This window comes from Trachymyrmex cornetzi, unplaced genomic scaffold, assembly GCF_001594075.2.
Source record: "Trachymyrmex cornetzi isolate Tcor2-1 unplaced genomic scaffold, Tcor1.1 scaffold248, whole genome shotgun sequence".
Taxonomy (NCBI): domain Eukaryota; kingdom Metazoa; phylum Arthropoda; class Insecta; order Hymenoptera; family Formicidae; genus Trachymyrmex; species Trachymyrmex cornetzi.
The window spans coordinates 2,585,947-2,606,586 of NW_017297144.1; the positions used below are offsets into that span (position 1 = coordinate 2,585,947).

Here is a 20,640-nt window from a genome sequence, read left to right on the forward strand (position 1 = left end):
GAAGTAAACTTGACATTTCTTGCACGTGTATTAGATTCAGATAAATCGATCTTTTCTCATTCGAAAATTGAAATTGAAATGCTCAACTGAATTGAATGCCGTTCGGCGCACCTGTACCTCGAAACAATAAACAGACACAGAAATAAGTTTGTATTGATTCTAAATTGAGAAACGTGAATATTACTTCTGCAATTTCTGATTGTCCCGAGAGGGAGAACACTTTGGTTGTTACTTGCGCCTGTCAAACTGGTCGTTTGGCGCACGAAGTTCGATTACGAAGTGGAATAGGTATGATTGCGATCAGACGAGCGGAGTCCTGCGGGACAGCCCATTAATGGCGGCGAGTGCAGGTCGCAATCTTCGCGCAGGATACAGCACGTCGTTAAGTAAAAGGAAACCTAGGTTACAATCAGCAGCTGGGTACGGTAGTGCGATACCCCTCTCCTTCTTCCATTTCTCTCTTGAATTAAGAGTCCTAAGGACTGTGACCTGCGATGTACGCACAACGGGTACACATATGTCACATGCCGAGACCGACATATATATCCATATTCCTCGGAGGGGATGCCGCACTCGCGTCGAGATATTGAATTCCACTCCCTTCAGGACGAATCTGTTGGTGTTCCATTAATGCTCCATTAATTTGATTACAATTTCGTTTTAAAATAATATTTTCTCGTATTTTCTCCTTTCGAAGATAGTTGATTAGATAGTAATATGATATTTAAGAAACATCAACTATGATAGAAGAAAGCACCATGTATTTTATGGTATTTAATAATATTTTTACGCCGATATTACATGAATTTATATAGAGTGTTTCATAACATGTGAGCATATCTTCGGAAATGAAGATCAGGGATTGATCTATCTGATCTTGTTTTCAAGTTACAGACATTTTTGTACTTCATTAGTTCTTGTTATATACTGAATTTGCGTAGCATCCCCACACACATATTTGTCTTATACTAATAGTTAATAATAGTATTAATAGATCAAATGTTTGTATAAGCTTTTCGTATTATTTTCCTAAATTTATCCCCGAAGTTATGTCCCTATGTTACTCTATATACATTCAGAGAAAAAGACGTATGATTTCTGCACACTAGACGCGGAAGCACTTGCCAGACAGCAAAATGTGACACGGTAGCCAATAAACTTACAACTCCTAACATGTTCATTGGTTATCGCGTTGCATCTTGCCACGTGGCAAGCGTTTCCGTGTCCAGTACGAGTGAGCCAATAGTAATGGCAACTATATAGGTAACAAGTTGCTACATATAGAATTATACAAGTTTTATATACAGAATTAATGTATATAATTGAATAAAGTTTTTTATAGTTATTGCAACTATAAAATAGCTTATTTAACCATATGTTCATTAATTTTACGTAGTTAATATAAAATAGTTATTACTATAGTTGCTACTACTGTTTTTTTCTGAGCGTATATTTGAGTTTTTAAAGGCCAATAGCATATTTTATTCCATTGACAGTCTCTTTATCAAGAACTTTAAAAAGTATAGGTATATGTTCATCTTATTATCTTAACATGATCTTTTTATCTTTAAAATGATGAATAAAATTATAAATTAATATTTAATTAACTTTTCACAGGGAACAAACTATTTTAGTTTCTCAAGAAGACGCGTCCTTTTTACACAAAACTCGCTGATAAATGAACATCCTACATCAGGATAATCCGTGTATATATTTCACCATAATAGACGTGAAAAAAGATAATCGTTATCGCGGTTACTTCTTTTTTCCCTGGCTGATGAACTGCTACTATCGTTAAAACCATTTTTCCTCCGGTATCACTAAAAACGTAACCTCGAGTTTCCGGTGGTTAACAGGTGAGCCATCCCGATCGGATTTGGCGAAACGATGATGGTTCGCCTTGCCAAATGGCAGCGGAACGCGTTAACAACCCACAGGCCGCATCTGGCACGTACACGTACGATAGTCAATATACCCACAACATACACACATACGTACAGGTATGTGTACATAACATATCTACGGTTGGAGAGAGAGCTCCTAACTCGTCGTTAGCGAGTCGAGCAGTGGGGTGGCGGAGTGGGTGGCGGTTAGGTGGTGAGCGGATGGGTCGGTCGCCTGGCGGGTGGGTAGCCTATCTCTAGTCGGGTAGTAGTAGGTGCGCACCCTACACGGCTACCAGGTGAGTGGGGCAGAGGCCAACCCCCGAGACACCCGACGCGAAACGCGAAAAACCACTTGTGCGTGTGTCGATCCTGGCTGTCGCGTCGTCTCCCATTGCTCCGATAGTTTATCCTGATCCTCATTGTCGTCGCGCGACTTGACATCCTTGTGAGAAAGGTAACACCTCCTCCGTTTCTCTTGTCTATAGCACTACACTGTCTTGGTCCCTCTCTCTGTCTCTCCGTCTCTTTCTATTTCCGTCTTTCCCGCCGGGTCGTCCGGAACGGTCTCGCAGTGTCTCGCCCGAGGGCGACATTCCAGATCGATCGTAAGTGATCTACGTTGGTTGTGGTCGGACATAGATCGTCGTGTAGAGTGTAAAGCGTCGACGACGGCGACGGTGAGAGAAGAAGAGGGTACGTTTGCTCGTTCGTTTGAACTGATCGCGAGAACTCAAAATACGACTTTGAAAAATGATACTAATGTTCGGTTTTTCCTGATTCGTGGCGCGCAAGTGGCTCCTTGATTCTGTTCTCTGAAAAAAATTCACTGAAGAAATGTTACTGGTGAGTCGAACATCCTGTGAGGAAAGAATGTAAACTGGAATACAAAATGATGTAAGTGTCGAAGAGATAGCCTTTAATAAACTTAAAACATTTTTCATGGGCTAGAAAATATATTTACGATGTATATAAATATGTATTATATATAAATTACATTACACACATCGCTGTAAAAATATAGAAGAAAAATAGTTAATTCTAAAAGTAAATACATTTTACATGTTATATGAAAAGCAGAAAAAACATTAATAGCATAAAAAATATCAGAATAAATAATAAAAAAGCGAATAAAATTAAATGAAAAAAACGAAAAAATTAAAAAAACATGAAAATTACAAAAGTGTAAGAAATATATTGGCTTTTACATCATTTTGTACTTTCAGTGTGTATTTGATCGTAAGAAGGCACTCGCACATATAATGTTCTACATTATATATCAATCGATTTTTATATCATTGTTAATGGCTTTTTACAGAGCAAATTACTTCAAACAAACGAATTCTATAATTTAATGCCTTTTTACGACGATTTTCTTTCTCATCAGGATTATCGACACTTTCTTTATGATAAATTTTAATATCGATGTTGAATTATACAGATATAATTATAGAAATGAGTGATAGATTATAATATCGCTTTTATATAAAAAAATCTGCTATAGTGATTTCAGTTTAAGATAGGGCAATTTTTTCGTACAATCATATCCGTAAAAATTCTTGAACGATATGGTAGAAGTAACATCACGATTCCTGTAACTTTTGCAACTTTTAGCTTGAAAAGTATTCTGAAAATCTACATTGTAATATTCGCGAGAACATCACGCGACAAAAGTTTCGTAAATTTCACCTTGGATATTTTTGAAAGAGGAACTATTTAAGTCGAAACTATTTAAATCAAACGCGGTTCAAGTAAATTGTCAAACCGATCCTTGGAAGATCACGTGACATCGATAGCAGAAAAGGCAGCTGCTTCATCGATCCATTCCCATTCTGAGCCTATCCGGGTGTAACTAGGCCGCCTTTCCAGGATCCTCGATAGACGATCTGTTCGTAGATCCTGAAAAGGAGTTTTCGAAGTCTCGAGTACCGCCATCAGATAAGTCCATAAACTTTTTTACGGGAAAGATCGTTTATGACAGGAAGATGATCTAGAACTCTAGCGTGATAGTTTTTTAAGAAACGCAAAAAGATCCTAAATTTTTTTTATTATTTTAAAAGAAACATTGTTATTTAAAGTATTAACTAATTAAATATATAAAATGAATCTTTTAAAAGCGCAGCAGTTAAAATTTTAGGACAGAATAAAAGAATTCTAGTACATTTACAATTAACGTCACGTTAAAAAGAATGAAAAAAATACAACGCGGATTACACTAATCTTATTTTATGTAGTCGCAAGAGAATTATATGCGGAAAGTGACACACAGGATATTATATTAATAAATAAAAACAATTATCTTTGTGTTCTCGAGAGAGAATAATAGTATTATTAAAATTATTATTAAAGATAATATTATTATCAAAGTTTTAAAACTGATTATCTTGATCCAGAAATAGTATACTAATAATGATAGAAGATGCATTTGATTTGTTAGTGAAAACGAAAAACACTAAAAATGATCAATTGTAAAGATTTTTTTATACAGAATTGATGAATATTAATATTCTGAGTAAAGAATATTTGAAGATGAATTGATAATTAAATTTTTAAACAGCAACAATTGCTGAGAGGAAGGAAAGGAAGACAATATACGAAAATATAATAATCTATAGAGTTATTTGGATCTTCTTGATACAAATTGAGACGAGCGCAACACTGAGATCAATGGTATCAATGAAATCAACGAAAATAGAAGGAATGCACATTATCCCACGTTTTGTTCGGTTAATTAATCACGACTCGGGATAATTCATTTATATCGTAGCGATTCATCTTCATAGATGTAACGTTCATAAAGCCATAATCACACTAGCATTTGTCGATTGGATTGTGATTGTGCTTGTACTTTTAAACCAGTCAAAGTAAATTGATGACTGCTTTGATTTGATTGATTAATTGAAAAATAATCAATGACACTCGCATTCCGATCGGCAATCGTTAGTGTACAGTTAACTAAAGGCTTAACAAATATAACACAACGCGACGTGCTAGAACGACTTGTTGCATATGCGATTGTATTAAAATTTATTAATTTTCCACGAATTTCTATCGTCCCGTGTCTTCATTTCTTTAGCCTTTGCATTCATTATCACCGCCCATACTTTCGATATTATTGCTAAAGATATTACTTCTCCGTTGTGCAGTTTATTTTCGTCATTATTACCTTTTTCCTTTATTGCTTTCACCGGCATTGTCATTTGTACCGATTGTAATATTTATCGATCTTGCCCATACAAATTGAACTACGAATGTTATTATCACTTTATGTTAATGGGATCGTGCAATATTTCTGCAAACAACGATGAGACACGTTTCTCCGGGGGGATCATAATTCACCGCGTGACGGCAAAACGGTCCTGCTTTCGGTCTTTTCGAACTCACGGATCGTTTTATCTATCATTTATCATCCAAGAGGGAGGTGTGTCGCTGTCAATTTTCAGTAGCAGGAGACTTTTTCGATTCGTGCGGCAACGTTTTTCCCTTCGACCTCGTTCGGAAATCTAAAGGCAAGAGAGAGAAAAATGGAAGGCGCACATGTGAAAGATCGTTTGTACGTTAATGCGCAATGTCACATGCGGGATCGATGTACCATGTAAACGAATGAAACATAACGATCAGCGTTAACCGAAATAACCTTCGACATTGACTTTGTCTATGCGATTTATATCGCATGCGGTCTTGTAATAGCAGTTTCATAGCGTGATGTTACGTGTACAGCATTGTAAATTTCGCGTGCCGATGATACACATCAGAATGCCTCACGTATACAAATTAATTAAATCCGAAAAATGAACGTGCCGGGACGAAGTACCTCGATTAAAGAAAATTTTATTATCGTTCGTGATGCGGGGCGTGTAAAAGGGAATATCACTCCATTACGCGGGTGAAGGAACTTGAGGACTCGTGAAAATATCTGATGAATAAAGTTTAGCGTCTAATGACACGCGATACTATAATACGCGATACTTTCATTTATCTTGCGATCTCATCGCGAGTTACAATCGCCGCTAATTAAGCCGGACGACTTTCTTGTATTTCCAAGTCGAAAGTCCTACGATGATGTCAAACACTTGTTGTTCGTGAGTGTCTGTTTACATGATGATGTGATACATGCTGGATTAGCGTTACGTTTTATCGACCGCTGACGTGTAATAGAAATAGCAGAGAAGTGCGTTAACACTTTTTTTTATTTCTCTCCTACCTGTGATGTTGCATCGCTCACAACGGATGCAACATAAACCGGTATCACGCTCTTCTAATCAAGCAGATAAAACGGTAAAAGATAAAAATTGAACGAATGAATGGCAGCCTATAAACGTGACACATAAGGATGCATCTGGTTTATTTTAACCGATTAATTTTGTTAGTTTTTCTTACTATTTTTATTGGCTGCTTTTTTGTTTTTATTCCGTGATTGTGTCTAGTTTTCTTTTTAGGTATTTTTTTTATCCCGCATATAAAATTCTTTATTTTCCCACATGAATTGTCACTTTGATCTGACTTTTCAAGCTTTGCGGTGTATTTATTAACGTTGCAAGAAACGAAACGATGAGCGCTTAGTTGTATCCATGAAGCATTAGCGAATTGAAAGCCAATTTAGTAACGATCGATCGAAGTCTTATTTACATTTTTAGATATTCTATAAGAAACAATGTCCGTGATCTTTCAATATATTTTCCATTAATCGCAAATCTCGCCACATGAATAATTAATTTTGTTCTTCTAATTTATGCGTTAGGTATTATATAGTCATTATTGGCATAATTGCTAATAAATTTATCTTAATTACATTTTGCTAAATAATTATAAACTATATTTTTTTAAAAGTAAATATAAACGTAATTGAAATTAATCATACAATGTTGTCATTGCAAAATATTTTTATTACGTATAAACTATGCCAACAGAAGGGAGAGAGAGAGAGAGAGAGATTGCAAAGAAATTACAAGTTTAAAAAAATGATAACGCTTTGATTAATTAGAATTGATAACCAAGACTTTAATCATATCAACAAAACGTATCAATAAGAATAGCGTTTTGGGCATGGTGGATCAAACAGAATTTTTAGTTATTATTTAAGCAGAAATTCTGTTTGGTCTCATCAGAATGGCATTTCTGTTGGTTCTCTTGATTATCAATTCTAATTAATGAAAACATTTTTCTTAGTGTGTCTGTCATTTTTTAAAAAACTTGTAATTTCTCTGTAATTTTTGTCTCTTCCGTTGACGAAGCTTATCAAACAGAATTTTTTTGTTACACTTTCTACTGAATCGTTGAGACACTAAAATGCTTTCAGAATTAACCGCGCGTCCAATTCAATCCGAACAATTTTTTCGCGGATTATCGAATATCTATCGCTGCGAGTTTACCGGCAACTTTTTTTCTGGCTAAAAGAGCGAGTCTTATTCTTCGAACGAGATTCCCCTTTTCCACCTTTTTTCGCGCGCGAAATCCGCGTCGGCACAAAAATAGAAACTGTCATTCGATAAATCGATCCCGCGCACCGCCGAGACTGAGAAGACTGTGGATGTCATTGCTATAGTATTGTCGCTCTCTCGTTGTGCGTGTGTACTGTGCACGCGTGTGAAGTACAATCTACGTGAGCTGCAGCAGACATCATGAGTGCTTCCGGCGCGATTCCCTTGATCCTAGCGAAGAAGGAGGTGATCATCGAAGGCAAGTACCTGTGCTCGTTTTTTTTTTCCTTTTTATCTCAATAAAGTCATTTATTCTCCAGAGAGAGAGAAGGCAATCTTGTCCTAAACCCATCTTAACCTATCATACATCTGTCTCATATTGATTACATAAAAAGTTCGTGCATTAATTTATTATAAGCGAGAATAATGACGATATTTACTCAGGTCTAAAAAGCACATATATACCGCGTTATACAATTTATTGGCTTTAATTATTTATTTATTTGTTAAAATTAATTTCGTTGAAACGTCCGTAGTTGATAATATCGTCCAAAGTTCGCTAATTTATTATAATAAGCGAATGCGGTGAAGGTATTAATAAATATTGACGCAAATCCGAAAGGCATTTGTGTATCGATGCTGTAATTTTTTCTTTCTTTTTTTTCTTTTTTTATGCAAAAGCTTACTGGTCGGTGACGCGCGATAATAACGTAATCCCGAAGCTAACGATTAGATAATTCTAAGAGAGTGCGGTTATTATTACGCTCTCGCATATTTAACGTGCAATGCAAATTCCGCGTAATGCAGTGTGAAATATGGTGTAATAGACGCGTGACCCTTAAGAGAAAAATAGACGTTCTTTAAATAGATTCAACACCATGTAGATATAAGTCTGTTTAAATGATATTCGCGAAATGTTTGTAGAAATGATCGATGAGCCGCGCTGATACGTTAACCACTGCTTAAAATATATCGCAGAAAAAGCAGCTGAATCAATTAAGCACGAAGAAATTGCATGCTGAAGAAACATCAATCTAAATTGCATAACGCTTGGAGATCTCTCCTCCATAATAATTCCTCTTCTATAATAATTTCTCCCTCGAAGTATCGTGAGAAAGAGAAGAAAATGATTGATCGTTCCTTAAACTAGAAACCTGAAACTAGAAACATATTTCACGGGATTAGTAAAAAATCCTAAAGGAAATTTTCCCCGTTGAAATTGCGCGCGTGATCGCGGGATAAAATCTCGTAAATTGACAAAGATCGAACGACACTGCGACACGGAGGAATCTCTTAATTGCTTTACGTGTTGATCGATGCAACCAACGAATTAATCGATCTACACGACGTTGATGGCGCGTGAAAACGAGGCGTCGCAATCAGCTCGTCATTAATTGAGTCGCCGAATGTGTCTTCTTTTTCCATTATTTTTCGCGCGGCTCCAAATGTGATTTTGGCACGTGCAAGTCGTTTCGCGTTGCGTCTTCATTGCACACCTGCAGCGGAAAATTTCCGCTCGCTCGCGATGATTGCGGCTATTCTTGCCCACTTGGATTTCTCGGCTTTTGCACGCGCACGTGATTCCAAAGAGAGAGAAAGAGAAGTGGATTCAAAGATAAATATCAATGATCGCGGATAAGCGGACTAATGAAGGAAGAAATACGCATACTCTGTTTCCTTCAGTAAAATCATATGATTAAAATAATAATAACTTCTGCACGGGCTTTTCTCGATAATATCACTTGCATGCTGATTTATTTAACTGTCGATCTATTTAATATCCAATATGTGAACGAAGACTCCACGTGGAAAGATTTAAATGTCCTTTATAATTTTAACCCGTCGTCCCTGTAAATGTGGTAACTATTCGGTTGCAGAACCGAACAGATTCATCATTATATCAAATTTCACTATTACAAATTCTGAGAAATTGATTTCATTTGTAGATAATTTTGTTAAAATAGCCGGTGAATTTGGTTGTAATCCAAGATTCAAGAGAAATATGGCTTTCCTAATTATTTTATAATATACAAATTTTGCATATTAAATTCATACGCTTGGTTTAGTACAGCAATGGCAATTTAATTGCACGTAGACGGTTTAGCTAGGTATAGATTTGAAAATAACACTAGCCTGCGAATTTACATTTTGGAATCATTGCCTGAACAAATTTAATCGTTTCTTATAATTTTTAAGTACTGAATATGATGCTGTTTATTAATTGCTTTATCTTATCACAATTTTGAAAAAAATAACATTAAAAAGAAAAAAAGACAATTTTGAGGATTTTTATGACGTTGTAATATCGATAGCAAATTTTTTTCTATATTTCGTTTGCTACAACGTCATGAAAACCATCAAAATTGTCGTTTTTTACCTTTTTCATGCCATTCTTCGTAAAATTGTTATGTGAGAGTCAAATTTAAAAAAATAGTTTTGTGTTTATATATATACAGCAATCAAAATACATTGAAAACAGGTAAAATTATTAAATACAATATTTCATCGCAGACAAGTGTAATTTTGAACCATCAAAATAATTTATGTAAAGTGTTCAAGCATGATGAGTAACGCTGCAAAAAGTTTTGACATTCTGTTTGAGTGTCCTGCAAAATTATTTTGATCCAATAAAATTATTTTTAAATCTTCATCTAGCTAAATTTGTAAATATTTCTACAGAATTTCATTCCATGTACAATAAATAGGTCCAATATTATAGTTTCTGTTTTAAAAGTATTATAAGTTGAAGGATCAGTGGATTCCGCGATAATTTCTGTTATCGCGAGTGCAGTGTAAAGCTTACTCCCTTACGTTCTGTCTACGTTCTGTTCGGAGCTGGCGTTGTACGTGCAATACGATATGTAAATGCGGGCCATTGGGAACAATGGCATAGAATCTCTATGGATTAGCCCTATCCCAAAGTAACTTTCCGTCCTGCGATCTCTCGCGCGGAACGAGCACTGCTGGAATGCTTCGCCTGCTCGTTGAATTTTCAATTGCCCTCGCTGTTAATCTCGATTAATCCCTTGGACCCTTTAGTAAGGAGTCTCTCGGAAGCTTAGTAAAAATACTGAAAACTATGAACAGATGTACAAAGCCGCTGGCTCGAATATTGAGATCCATACAAGTGGTGCGACCTACTTCTGCCGCTCAAGTTTTAACGATGAATTGATCCTTCTACGAATCTATGATCGATTCTTCTTTCGCGCAAGTTTCATGTCATGTTATATCTATACTATATTACTTTTAACTATTTAATTAGTTTTTATTGATTTTTTTTATATTTCGATTTTCTATCGATATATAAAATTTAAAACAACAATCAATCATTTAATTACTTGATAAATTATTCAGTTTTGACGTAAGCAAATGTCGTGTTTACACAGATAATCGCTTATTTAACGTTATTTGAGCTTTGACAGAGTATATATTTTTCTAAGCACTCTAATATTCGGCATATATTATATGTTTGTCAAACGGCTCCTTTCTTTTTTTCTTTTTCTTTCCTGTTCTTTATATACAGGGAATATATAAAATAATATATACGCCTGAAAAATACGCTGTTTATTTTATTCTATTTTTTTTATTAACTCTCTAGGGGCGAGTGTTACAAATGCAACATTTACTTTAAAATTAAATTTGGAATAAATTCGAGATCTATGCAAATTAATTATACTTAAGAACTGAAGATGGAAATGTACGTAGCATTGAACACGGAAATGTAATTCTATCTGAAAATATCGAAAGATTTTTTAAAAGTCATCTTTTAGCAAAAGCAATAAAAAATTGTTTTTTACAAGACAATGTCATTCTAGAGAGTTAATAAGACGTTGGCCCACATTATTTTTGTTTTTAATATACATTCTATTCCTTCTTGGAATAGAATCTTTCATACAATGATCGAATAATTGTCAATGGAATGTTGTGTTATTCTTTCAGTAAAACGTCTTTTAATTGCTTATATAAACAATATTGGAGGAAGGCTTCTCATTCTATTTTTCAAAATTGTGTGACATCTGTCCTCTAAAACTTTAACATCTTTCTTGGTCAACGCTATTATATAATTTAAATATCGTTGAATTGTTTATAGTTTTGAAGGTCAGAGTGAAATTTTTTCCTAGCAATTAGAAAATATTCTGCTGGAAGAACGATATAAAATTGCATTGTAGCAGTTACTACATTATTCAAGCATATGACTATTTCAACGAGAATAGAATATGTATTAAAAGCAAATAGTATAGACCAGCTCTTTATTAATAAAACTAGTAGATAAAACAAGTCGATATATTTCACTCAAGTGTTCACATTATTTTTTTCTATTTTTGTATATTTTTTTATTAAAATATTTCTTGAAAGATGTCCACGATTTTGATTTTTAAAAATTTATATAAATTATGTACTAAAAATTAAAGTATTAAATATTAATAAATTTTGGTAAAGTATTTCTTAAAGTTTTTCTGTTCTCCTTTATCAATCTGTGCTCAAAACATGTTCAGAGAGTTAACTTGAATTTGTAGCCATTTGGTAGAGCAATAAAGTATTGCTGAACGGCACGTCAATATTTCAACAACAAGTAACGAGCATAAACGCGAAGAGTCGATCGAGCTGGTCGTAAACGTGTCTTATCCTATCCCCGTTTCTCATAGTCGGTTGCGTCTCATGACTATACTACTTGCGATCCGACGTAAGCGCGACAATAGATGTTAAACGGTACGACAGTTACTCTCTAAAACGCATTCGCCACAATAGCCGCTGTCATCGTCGCGATGTGTAAACAGTTCTCATTTTAATCGCGAATTACTGAAAATTATTCGAAAAAAATCTGGTCTTTATTGATTCTTTATATAAAAGCAACATCGTCTTGTCATTAAAAAAACAATTTTTCTTACCGATTTTAGTCAAAAATATCTTGGGTGAAAAATTTATCGATAAATTCTCTAGCAAGATATATATCGAAATTTATACCGATTCATAGCTTTTTTATTAAAAGTAGATGCTATATTTCACTGTTTAATACTACATATATTTCCATCTTCAATATTAATTATAAATAAAATTTAGTCTGATGATAAATTAAATAAGAGAACCATTTCTATTTTTTTACCAAAGCGAATTTTGAATATTCATTTGCAAATTTTTAATGTATTTTTTAGTCTTATAAACTGCGCATTGATTTTGTCGGGCTTAAAACGCAATCATAAACTGAAAGTAGAAATAATATCGCAATAAATTACATTGATTGTCAATTTAATAATAACGCTAATTATTGCATCTTCAATACTAAACTATAACTTATGTGCACAGATCTCGAATTTATTCCAAGTTTATTGCGAATTTAATTTTGAGTTACAAATATACAACACTCGCTTCTGGATTCTAAAGAATTTGTACCTATCATGTAAAAGCACGATCCGTCAGAATTTACTTTTTTTCAATTAATTATTCCAGAACTGAAGACGTATGATTGCGATACCTAAATTTATGATCACTTTACGATTGTAATTTGAAAAAGAGACAGAACAAGAGAAATGAGAAGGAAAAGAAAAGAACACGGTGGTCTGGCAGCGACGTTGCATTACGGACCACCAAGAGCGCTTCGCTTTCTTTCTGCCAAGGTTTTCTAAATTTAGCATTTCTCAAAAGACGCGCGTGAGAGAAAAGACTATGTAGTTTGTCCCTTTGCGCATTTTCTGACAACAGCAATGCGGTGAAGATAATTACATGACGCTGAAGAAGTTCTGACAGTTCGCAAATACGATTACGACATTCGACAGGCAAAGATTAATTATATTATCGCTGATATAAGCGATGTTTTCTTGTGGAATGCAGTCGTACATTCTCGCTTTTTTGCACCATAAATACCAATGAATAAAAATGACTAGATGTCAGAAAAACAAGTACGAAGACGTATAGAACGTGTCGAAATAAATGTGGGCATTAATAAAGGTTGAATTTAGATAAATGATATTACATTATTTTACGTGCTAGTGGAACTTATAAATTGCTCTACGCTATTCTTTTTGGTTGACAGCAAAATGAAGAAATAATGATGTACTAAAACGAAACTGGCGATGAAATTATTGGATGCTCCTCGGAACATTTTTGAATTATATGTTTCTTTTGCGAACGAAAATGAACATATTTCCGTAGCAACATATTTCCTCCTCGCTTCGTAAAAATGATGACGGAAATACACAGCGAATATATTTCTATAAAGTGTTCCAGCTCTTTTTTTTATCTCTCTTTACCATTGATAGTAATATTCAACGAAGTCAGCAATTAGCGATGCCATTTCGAGGTGTTCAATCGTTAAACGGATCGTGGCATTTCACGCGCTAAAAGTTCTTAAAGAAGAGACGAGCTCTCGAACGTCTACGTTGTAATTCGATTTTCTCAACGTTACGCTCTACATAACTCCTGCTTGAGAACCAGCTTAATCAGAGCTTTCGCGAAAATCACGACTTTCTGAACATTAATCTCTAAGCGAGATTTCCTCGAGTCGTAGGATCGGAGCACAGGATACATACGATCGCATTTTGAAAGCTAGAATGAAAATGAGAGGAAAACGTTAATGAACGGGTTTGCTCGTGACACTCAAGACCCCGACCTCGTTATATCGTAATTTCAAGTAGGGCTCATTCGCGGAACGAAAGAAATAGCTTGGCTATATAAAGAAACTAAGGGTCAGATAATATGTATGTGTGTATATACATATGAAATATAATTATTATTATTAACGTTCGCCGTATTCTGATATATACTCTGCCAGTACTGAAGCTTTAGTAATTAGTTCATGTTATACGTAGGGGTATACTACTGATTTTCAATATTGGCAGTGTAGTATATCAGAACAGATCTATTATAGCAATAATAATTATAAAAATAGCGTTTCTAAGCATAATTATTTTACCATGCAATTATTTTAGTCAAATAATATTAATGATAAAATATTTATATATTTTAGACTTTTATAAATACAAATAACTTAATTATTAATTCAAAAGGAAGAAGTATACTATCAAATTTAATCTTGAAATAATATAAAGTATATAGTTCAATATCTCTTTATAATACTCATTAATAAAATATATAATGACAAAATTGTTTAAAAATTGAAATCACTTATTACTCTTTCTGTTATAATAATTGACTAGGGAGTTCGAACTGATAATTAACCGAATTTGTAAAAGTTTATCTCCGCTTGTCCCGCATACCCTAAAGACTATCTAATCAGAGAGTGATCATATAATAAAAGAGTCAGTTTTAATTGGCCCATTTTCTAGTAATTTGCGTTAGTCAGAGGGAGGCAGTAGTAGTACATATCTTTTTTTTCTTACAACACTGCAGAACGAGATAATACGTATCTTTTCTTGCTCACAGGATTTTACCAGAAAATGTATGACATACTATTATGGCCAGTCCCTAATTAGAACGTCTCTAGCTTGTTCTAGCTTTTAGCATTGAGTCTCTTGATGACCACTAAAGGCATAGCATTTAATGATCTCATTCACATGCACATAAAATTTACATATAATTTTCTATAAATTGTTTAAAAAAGCTTTTATGAATATTAAAGTAGTTCCAAATGTGAAAAGCACGTTCCCTTTTTTAACTGTTAATGACTTTCAATTGACAGCAGTAGGTTGTTAAAATCAACGGCGATTTATTCACCGATTTAAATTCCCTGACAATTGTCTCTGTTAGATAGAAGATATTACCGGGAGAAGCGACAGCAGAAAATTAATGGAAAGCGCAGATCCATCGTGATACCTATGCGCTGGATGCTCGTACGGAAGGAAACGAAGAGAAAGAGACAGACGAATGGGCGAAAGAGTGTATCAAGTGTAATTCATGCCTTCGTCGCGTGGCACAAGGTCGAGAGAAATCGATACAGCGCAGACAACTCGGTAACGATGCCGCGGAATGATAGCGACCGTGGCACAGTCGGTGGTGACATTCTTATTGCATATCGCTTATCGCCGCACGGCATTAAAAGCCAATGATAAAAAGCGCCACTTCTCTTTTATAGTCTGTTATGATAATTATATGCACGCGAATGGCAAACGTTGTTCATGAAACATTCAGTTCGAACTATCACCAACATAACTTTGCTAATCGTGTCGGTGAAAACAATAGCTGCGTTCAACATAAAAAGCAGCTTTACAATTGTACGATTTTTTAATATGATTGGTTTGTACATTTAAATCCAATGAGGAACTAAGGGTAAAAACCAATTATTGTTCTTGTCCTCGGTTCATCATTGGATCTAAATGTATAAACCAATCATATTAAAGAAGTACAATAATTGCAAAGCTGCTTTTTCTGCTGAACGCAGGTGATGTCATACAAATAACTCTTCTGTTCTCTTTTGCAAGTTCGCAAACGTGTATTCTCTAAGTTGCAGGCTTTGAGAATTTTATATCGACAGAAAAATTCTAAAAATTGAATAAACTGCAACGTACGTTGCAACGTAAACATTATTCGACGTCGTTCGCATACAAATGTAAATCGTAGCCATTCTTTGATCCAAGTTTCAAAATGAAACTTTGACTGTATTTTAATAATATAGATATACATTTTCTACAAAACTCAGGAAAGTCATCATTTTCTTGAAAAAAATTTTCAAGAAAATAATTCCTTTCTTTTTTTTATAAATTTAACATTTTAATGTTATAAATATTGCTGTTCAATGTGTTATAAATATTATAACATTAATTTAACGTTCATTTTGCGAATGAAATTGCGAGCAAAAATTCTGAGAGAAATGGAATATTTTAGAACGTAATTAATAGCAGAGAAGCTTTTGTAATCTGTAACTGCTCATAATTTACGTCTCTTAATCATCGCATATCGCAAAATTAAATAAATCCGGGGTTATGATTGTTATTACCATTAGTGCTCGCGAATCATTATATTCCCGGGAGACAACGTGGGTGGAAGACAAAGTGCGCAAAGGGCAGCAAAAAATATATCGCTGTTTACCAAGATTAGCGGTATATTCTTACCTGATTGGCCCAATTTGTCAATTTGCTCCCTCGACGAGAGGCACCCGGATCGGTCCTGGCGCCGACCCGATTTTCAGAAGCGCATACTGCGCCGGATATTGCTGGGATAATGGAACAGGCAGAGTAGAAGACGCGGGGGAAGAGAGACGTGTGCCGGCAAATTTTCATCGAAAACCTCTACCGACCTCGAGCCAGTTTTTCCGACGTTCTCAAGAAATATGATCGGCACTCGACCGCATCTTTCAAGATTTATGCGCAACGATGCACTATACATATATAATACTTCGGTGACTTGAATTGCTCTTTTCGAATTTTCGAACAGGCAAAACATTCGATACTATCTCCAACGGAATCAGAAATTTTTCAATAGGCACTTGAAGCGTAGTTTCTGAGGCGAAAGAAGAAGATTAAAACAAAAAGTTTGTTTTTTAGAAGGAATAAGACCGAAGAAGTTAGTTTGTAAATAAATTATTGAAATAAGAGAGGAGAGAATATATTATTTGACACACTAATCTTTCTTTCCAGAAGAATGTTTTTATAAATTATAAAAATACGTGTTTTATAAATTATATAAAAATTTATTTTATATTATCATGTTTTACAAATATTAATTTATAATAGCATATATGTAGAATGTTACTAATCCAATACTGAGAAACAAATTTTTGATATTTATGACTATAATTACTACTATAGTTATTATTATTATTATGTTAATAAAAATAACAATACCAACAAGTTTATACAAAATTTGGTATCAAAAATTGCTATTAATTAATATAGTTATTATCATAAAAATTGTTGCAATTACTATAACTTTATTATAATTTATATCTAGTCATTTTTTGGGGCAGTCATATTATAGATGTTAATAATTATTATAATTGTTAATCACATTTTCGGTATCAATTATATAGATTTATTTGTTGCTAATAAAATTATACATTTAGTTATTATTATACTAACAGTAATAACTATAATTATTGCAACGCGTAATTATAGTCACTAATATTGAAAACTTTTCTCTCAGTGAATCTAGTAATAGTTTTAGTGCTTTTCTTAGCCTGCTTGCTAGTGCGTGGATTCTTCACCTTTATAGGCTGATATATCTTAGACGCTTTAGATACGTAACACCGATATTGATATACGCTGTTACGGAAGTAATCTTTTTTAGATAGACGGGATTGTAGTGCAATGTTCCAAATAAATCAACAACGCCCTTCCGGCATTTATCCCATCGCTTTAACTTTTCCTTTTTCTTACGCCATTCAGATTTCCCGTCGTCCATTCAATGTCGCGGTTATTTTCGTTGACTTTCCGACACTCATTACATATGCAATCGATTGCGAAGTAACCTCGGCGTCGAATTTTCTCGCGCTCTGCAATATTTTATTTAATTCATTAATTTTGACGACACGGAACTCAAACGAACGATACGCGAATCAGTAAAGTATTTAGAAGATATTCACCAATACATTCAAAGTGACGTCACATGACGTCTTAATGACGTCTGTAACGTACGTCAATAAGATGTTATTGAAATGTCTTGCTTGGATATTAGAACGTGCTTATAAGCACTTTTATAAGATTTATTGTCTCTACAAAATAAAGTAATGATTTGTTTGAATTAGTTGAACGTTAGTTTTATAGTTTGATAGTAATATTTACTATAGTATTATAGTAATATTTTACGCTTTCGCCATCTATGTATTAAGTCATATTCTTGGCGTGTGAACTTAACAATTTATGTCGAGGAGAAACTTATCTCTAATCTTTATATCGTTTCTCGAATTTTTGGTTACAATATCTACTATTATTATGATGGTAATATGATGCCAGAGGATTTGCGGGTTATCGCCGTAACGTGATCCATCGCTGATGGCAATGTTCGATGGTAATATGATTTTTTAATACTGGATAAATCAAACAGTATGAAAGTACGACGTTCGGAAATTGTAATCAGATCTAAAGTTGATAATTTCTTCAATTTAACACCCTTTTACTATAAAAATAAAATGAAGAAAGGAAAAACGAAAGAGAAATAGATAAAATTTAACAATAAAATGGATTTATTAAATATACCGCATAAGAATCTCAGAAAAAAATTGAAAAAATGAAGAAAAATGGTTAATACATTAATCTTTTTATATCTTTATTTTATATTTATAATCACAATAGTAATTTTTGAACAATTAGCAAATATATATGATGTGAATACATATCTAATGTATATATATGATTGAAAGTAACATCTCAAAAATTGTAGAATTTTTTGAAATTAGGTGTTTGTTCGAAGCGGAAGATTTTCCCGTGTAAGACCTTAATTTCGGGAAACTCTTCTTCACTGATCTCCCTCTTTGCACGCTCCAATTCTCTCCGGGCCCGTCCCATACCATTGTTTTTCCCTGTTCTATCATTCAGCGACCCGCTGTCCTCTCCCGTTCAATTGACCGTTTATTCCCATCGACTATCCCTGCGAGCGTTACAGGTATTGATGCAAAGCGATTACAGATATTGATACAAAACGTTTGATGCGTACGATGAGAAGATGGAAAGGGTGAACAATCGTCATCCTACAGCTCACGTCATCACTGGCCTTTTCTGGCCTTTGTTTGTTGGCGCAAAATGACGTTCGTGCAATTTATATTTTAGTTCATGGGATTATGTCAAAACTGCACTATTACTATTTTTTCCCGAATCGCGTATATGAAATGTCAAAAGCTCGGAACTCCCTTTCAAATTTTCATTCAGCTAACCGGGTCTCGATTTCTCATTATTTGAAACTCATTCAAACTCGAGATGTTCCACATGACTCGCCATTTTATAGATTTGCATTTATAGATTGGCGTTTTTTTCAAAAAGAGATGAAGAATCAAAGAATATTATACGTACATATACAAACTTGGTAAAAAATATTAGGCACCTTGTTAATCATTATTTAAAATTCTATCTAAAAAATGAACTTATATTTGCTGTAAACTATCCTTTGTTTCAAGAACTCTTTAAACTTATTTTTGTATGATGCCGATAATCAGTATAGGTAACAATGCAGATCAAAGAATTCCAGAAAAATGAAAAAAATATAAGCACCTAATATTTTTGGTCTGTATGTTGTAATTAACAGTATATTGAATATTACTAATCCAATCTAATAATACTATAATTTACTGTACTCTATATTTAGTTCCCGTGGATATATATCGGAAATATAATATGAGAAATTCTGAATTGTTTACCTTTCTCTCAATTAATCGTATTGTCATATAAAGCCTACAGCATACGATATACATTTTTTCTTGTTGGATTGCTTGCGTTTTAAATCACTAGAATTGCAGCACACAGAATGCAGAATTTCCAGATTTAAAACAAGCAATCCAGCAGGAAAAAGTTCATTAGGTCCCGTAGGCTTAAGACACGATCCGTCTACTTGAAGCTGTTGTCTATGCGCCGCAGTGACGTGACTTGAGTAAACACGCTCGAAATAATTAACAGCGCGTAAAATTATCGCCGGTGTTCTATTTAGATCAGCGGAGCTTCGATCGCTGTACGATTAACGTGCGAAAATAAAAACAGGAAGCGGTAGTCGGGTCTCACGTTGAAGCCGAAAGTCGATAAGCGAGAATCGATAAACGATCGTAGGTTTACGTCGCAGTAAAATACTCATTGGTCCCCAGTTGCATTCGAAGAATACGCGTCGGTCAATATTTACTGCATTGCTCTGAACCGAGCTTTCTTTAAAGACTACCGATCATGATCGATTAATTGGCTATATGGTATACAGAAAGCTGTAAAATTTCCACGATCATATTAAAAAAGACATATTAAAAAAAAAATCTGACACAATTTTTCTTTCAAAATTTATTTTTAATTATTTTTTATTATATAAATATTAATATAAATATTATCAATTATAAATGTTATATAAGTATTAAATTACAAATGTTAATAATTTACAATTAACAGCATACAGAATTCTACTTGAATTACTAATTATTACTCATTCTATATTATAATTTGCTATGTTAATTTATTATGTACATTTTGTAACATAGGCACACTAGTTCCTGCGGATATACATTCGAAAATATAATATGTGATTCCGAAGGAAATAAACTTTTTCTTTCGATCATACCGTCGTATTCGCGAGACGACACCTTCATTTTTCGGCAGTTTCCTCACTGGAGTTAGCTAAAAACGTTTCATGGCCAGATGGATATTATCGACGTTTATCAAAGGGCATCATACAATATTAAATCTCGTTGGACGAATCCTCACGCTTGATCCGTCAAATATTTAGCCCTGTCGAGAGAGAAGGCAGCACGTCTTCCACCG

At 34.0% G+C, this 20,640-nt stretch overlaps 1 protein-coding gene across 6 annotated transcripts in view; it reads left to right on the plus strand.

Annotated features, from left to right (window-relative positions):
- kcc (solute carrier family 12 member kcc) overlaps positions 1 to 20,640 on the plus strand; it is a 95,419-nt gene that overhangs the window by 24,881 nt on the left and 49,898 nt on the right. The window contains exons 1-2 of one of the 6 annotated variants that reach the window (XM_018508002.1): positions 2,167 to 2,182; positions 7,183 to 7,562. The exons of 3 other annotated variants lie outside the window; for them this stretch is intronic. In XM_018508002.1, the coding sequence (XP_018363504.1) occupies positions 7,505 to 7,562 (58 nt within the window). In that variant the 5' untranslated portion in view covers positions 2,167 to 2,182; positions 7,183 to 7,504. Of the gene's footprint in view, positions 1 to 2,166; positions 2,183 to 7,172; positions 7,563 to 20,640 lie in introns of those variants that run through there. 2 more of the 6 variants (XM_018508001.1, XM_018508000.1) reach the window with 2 other exon arrangements.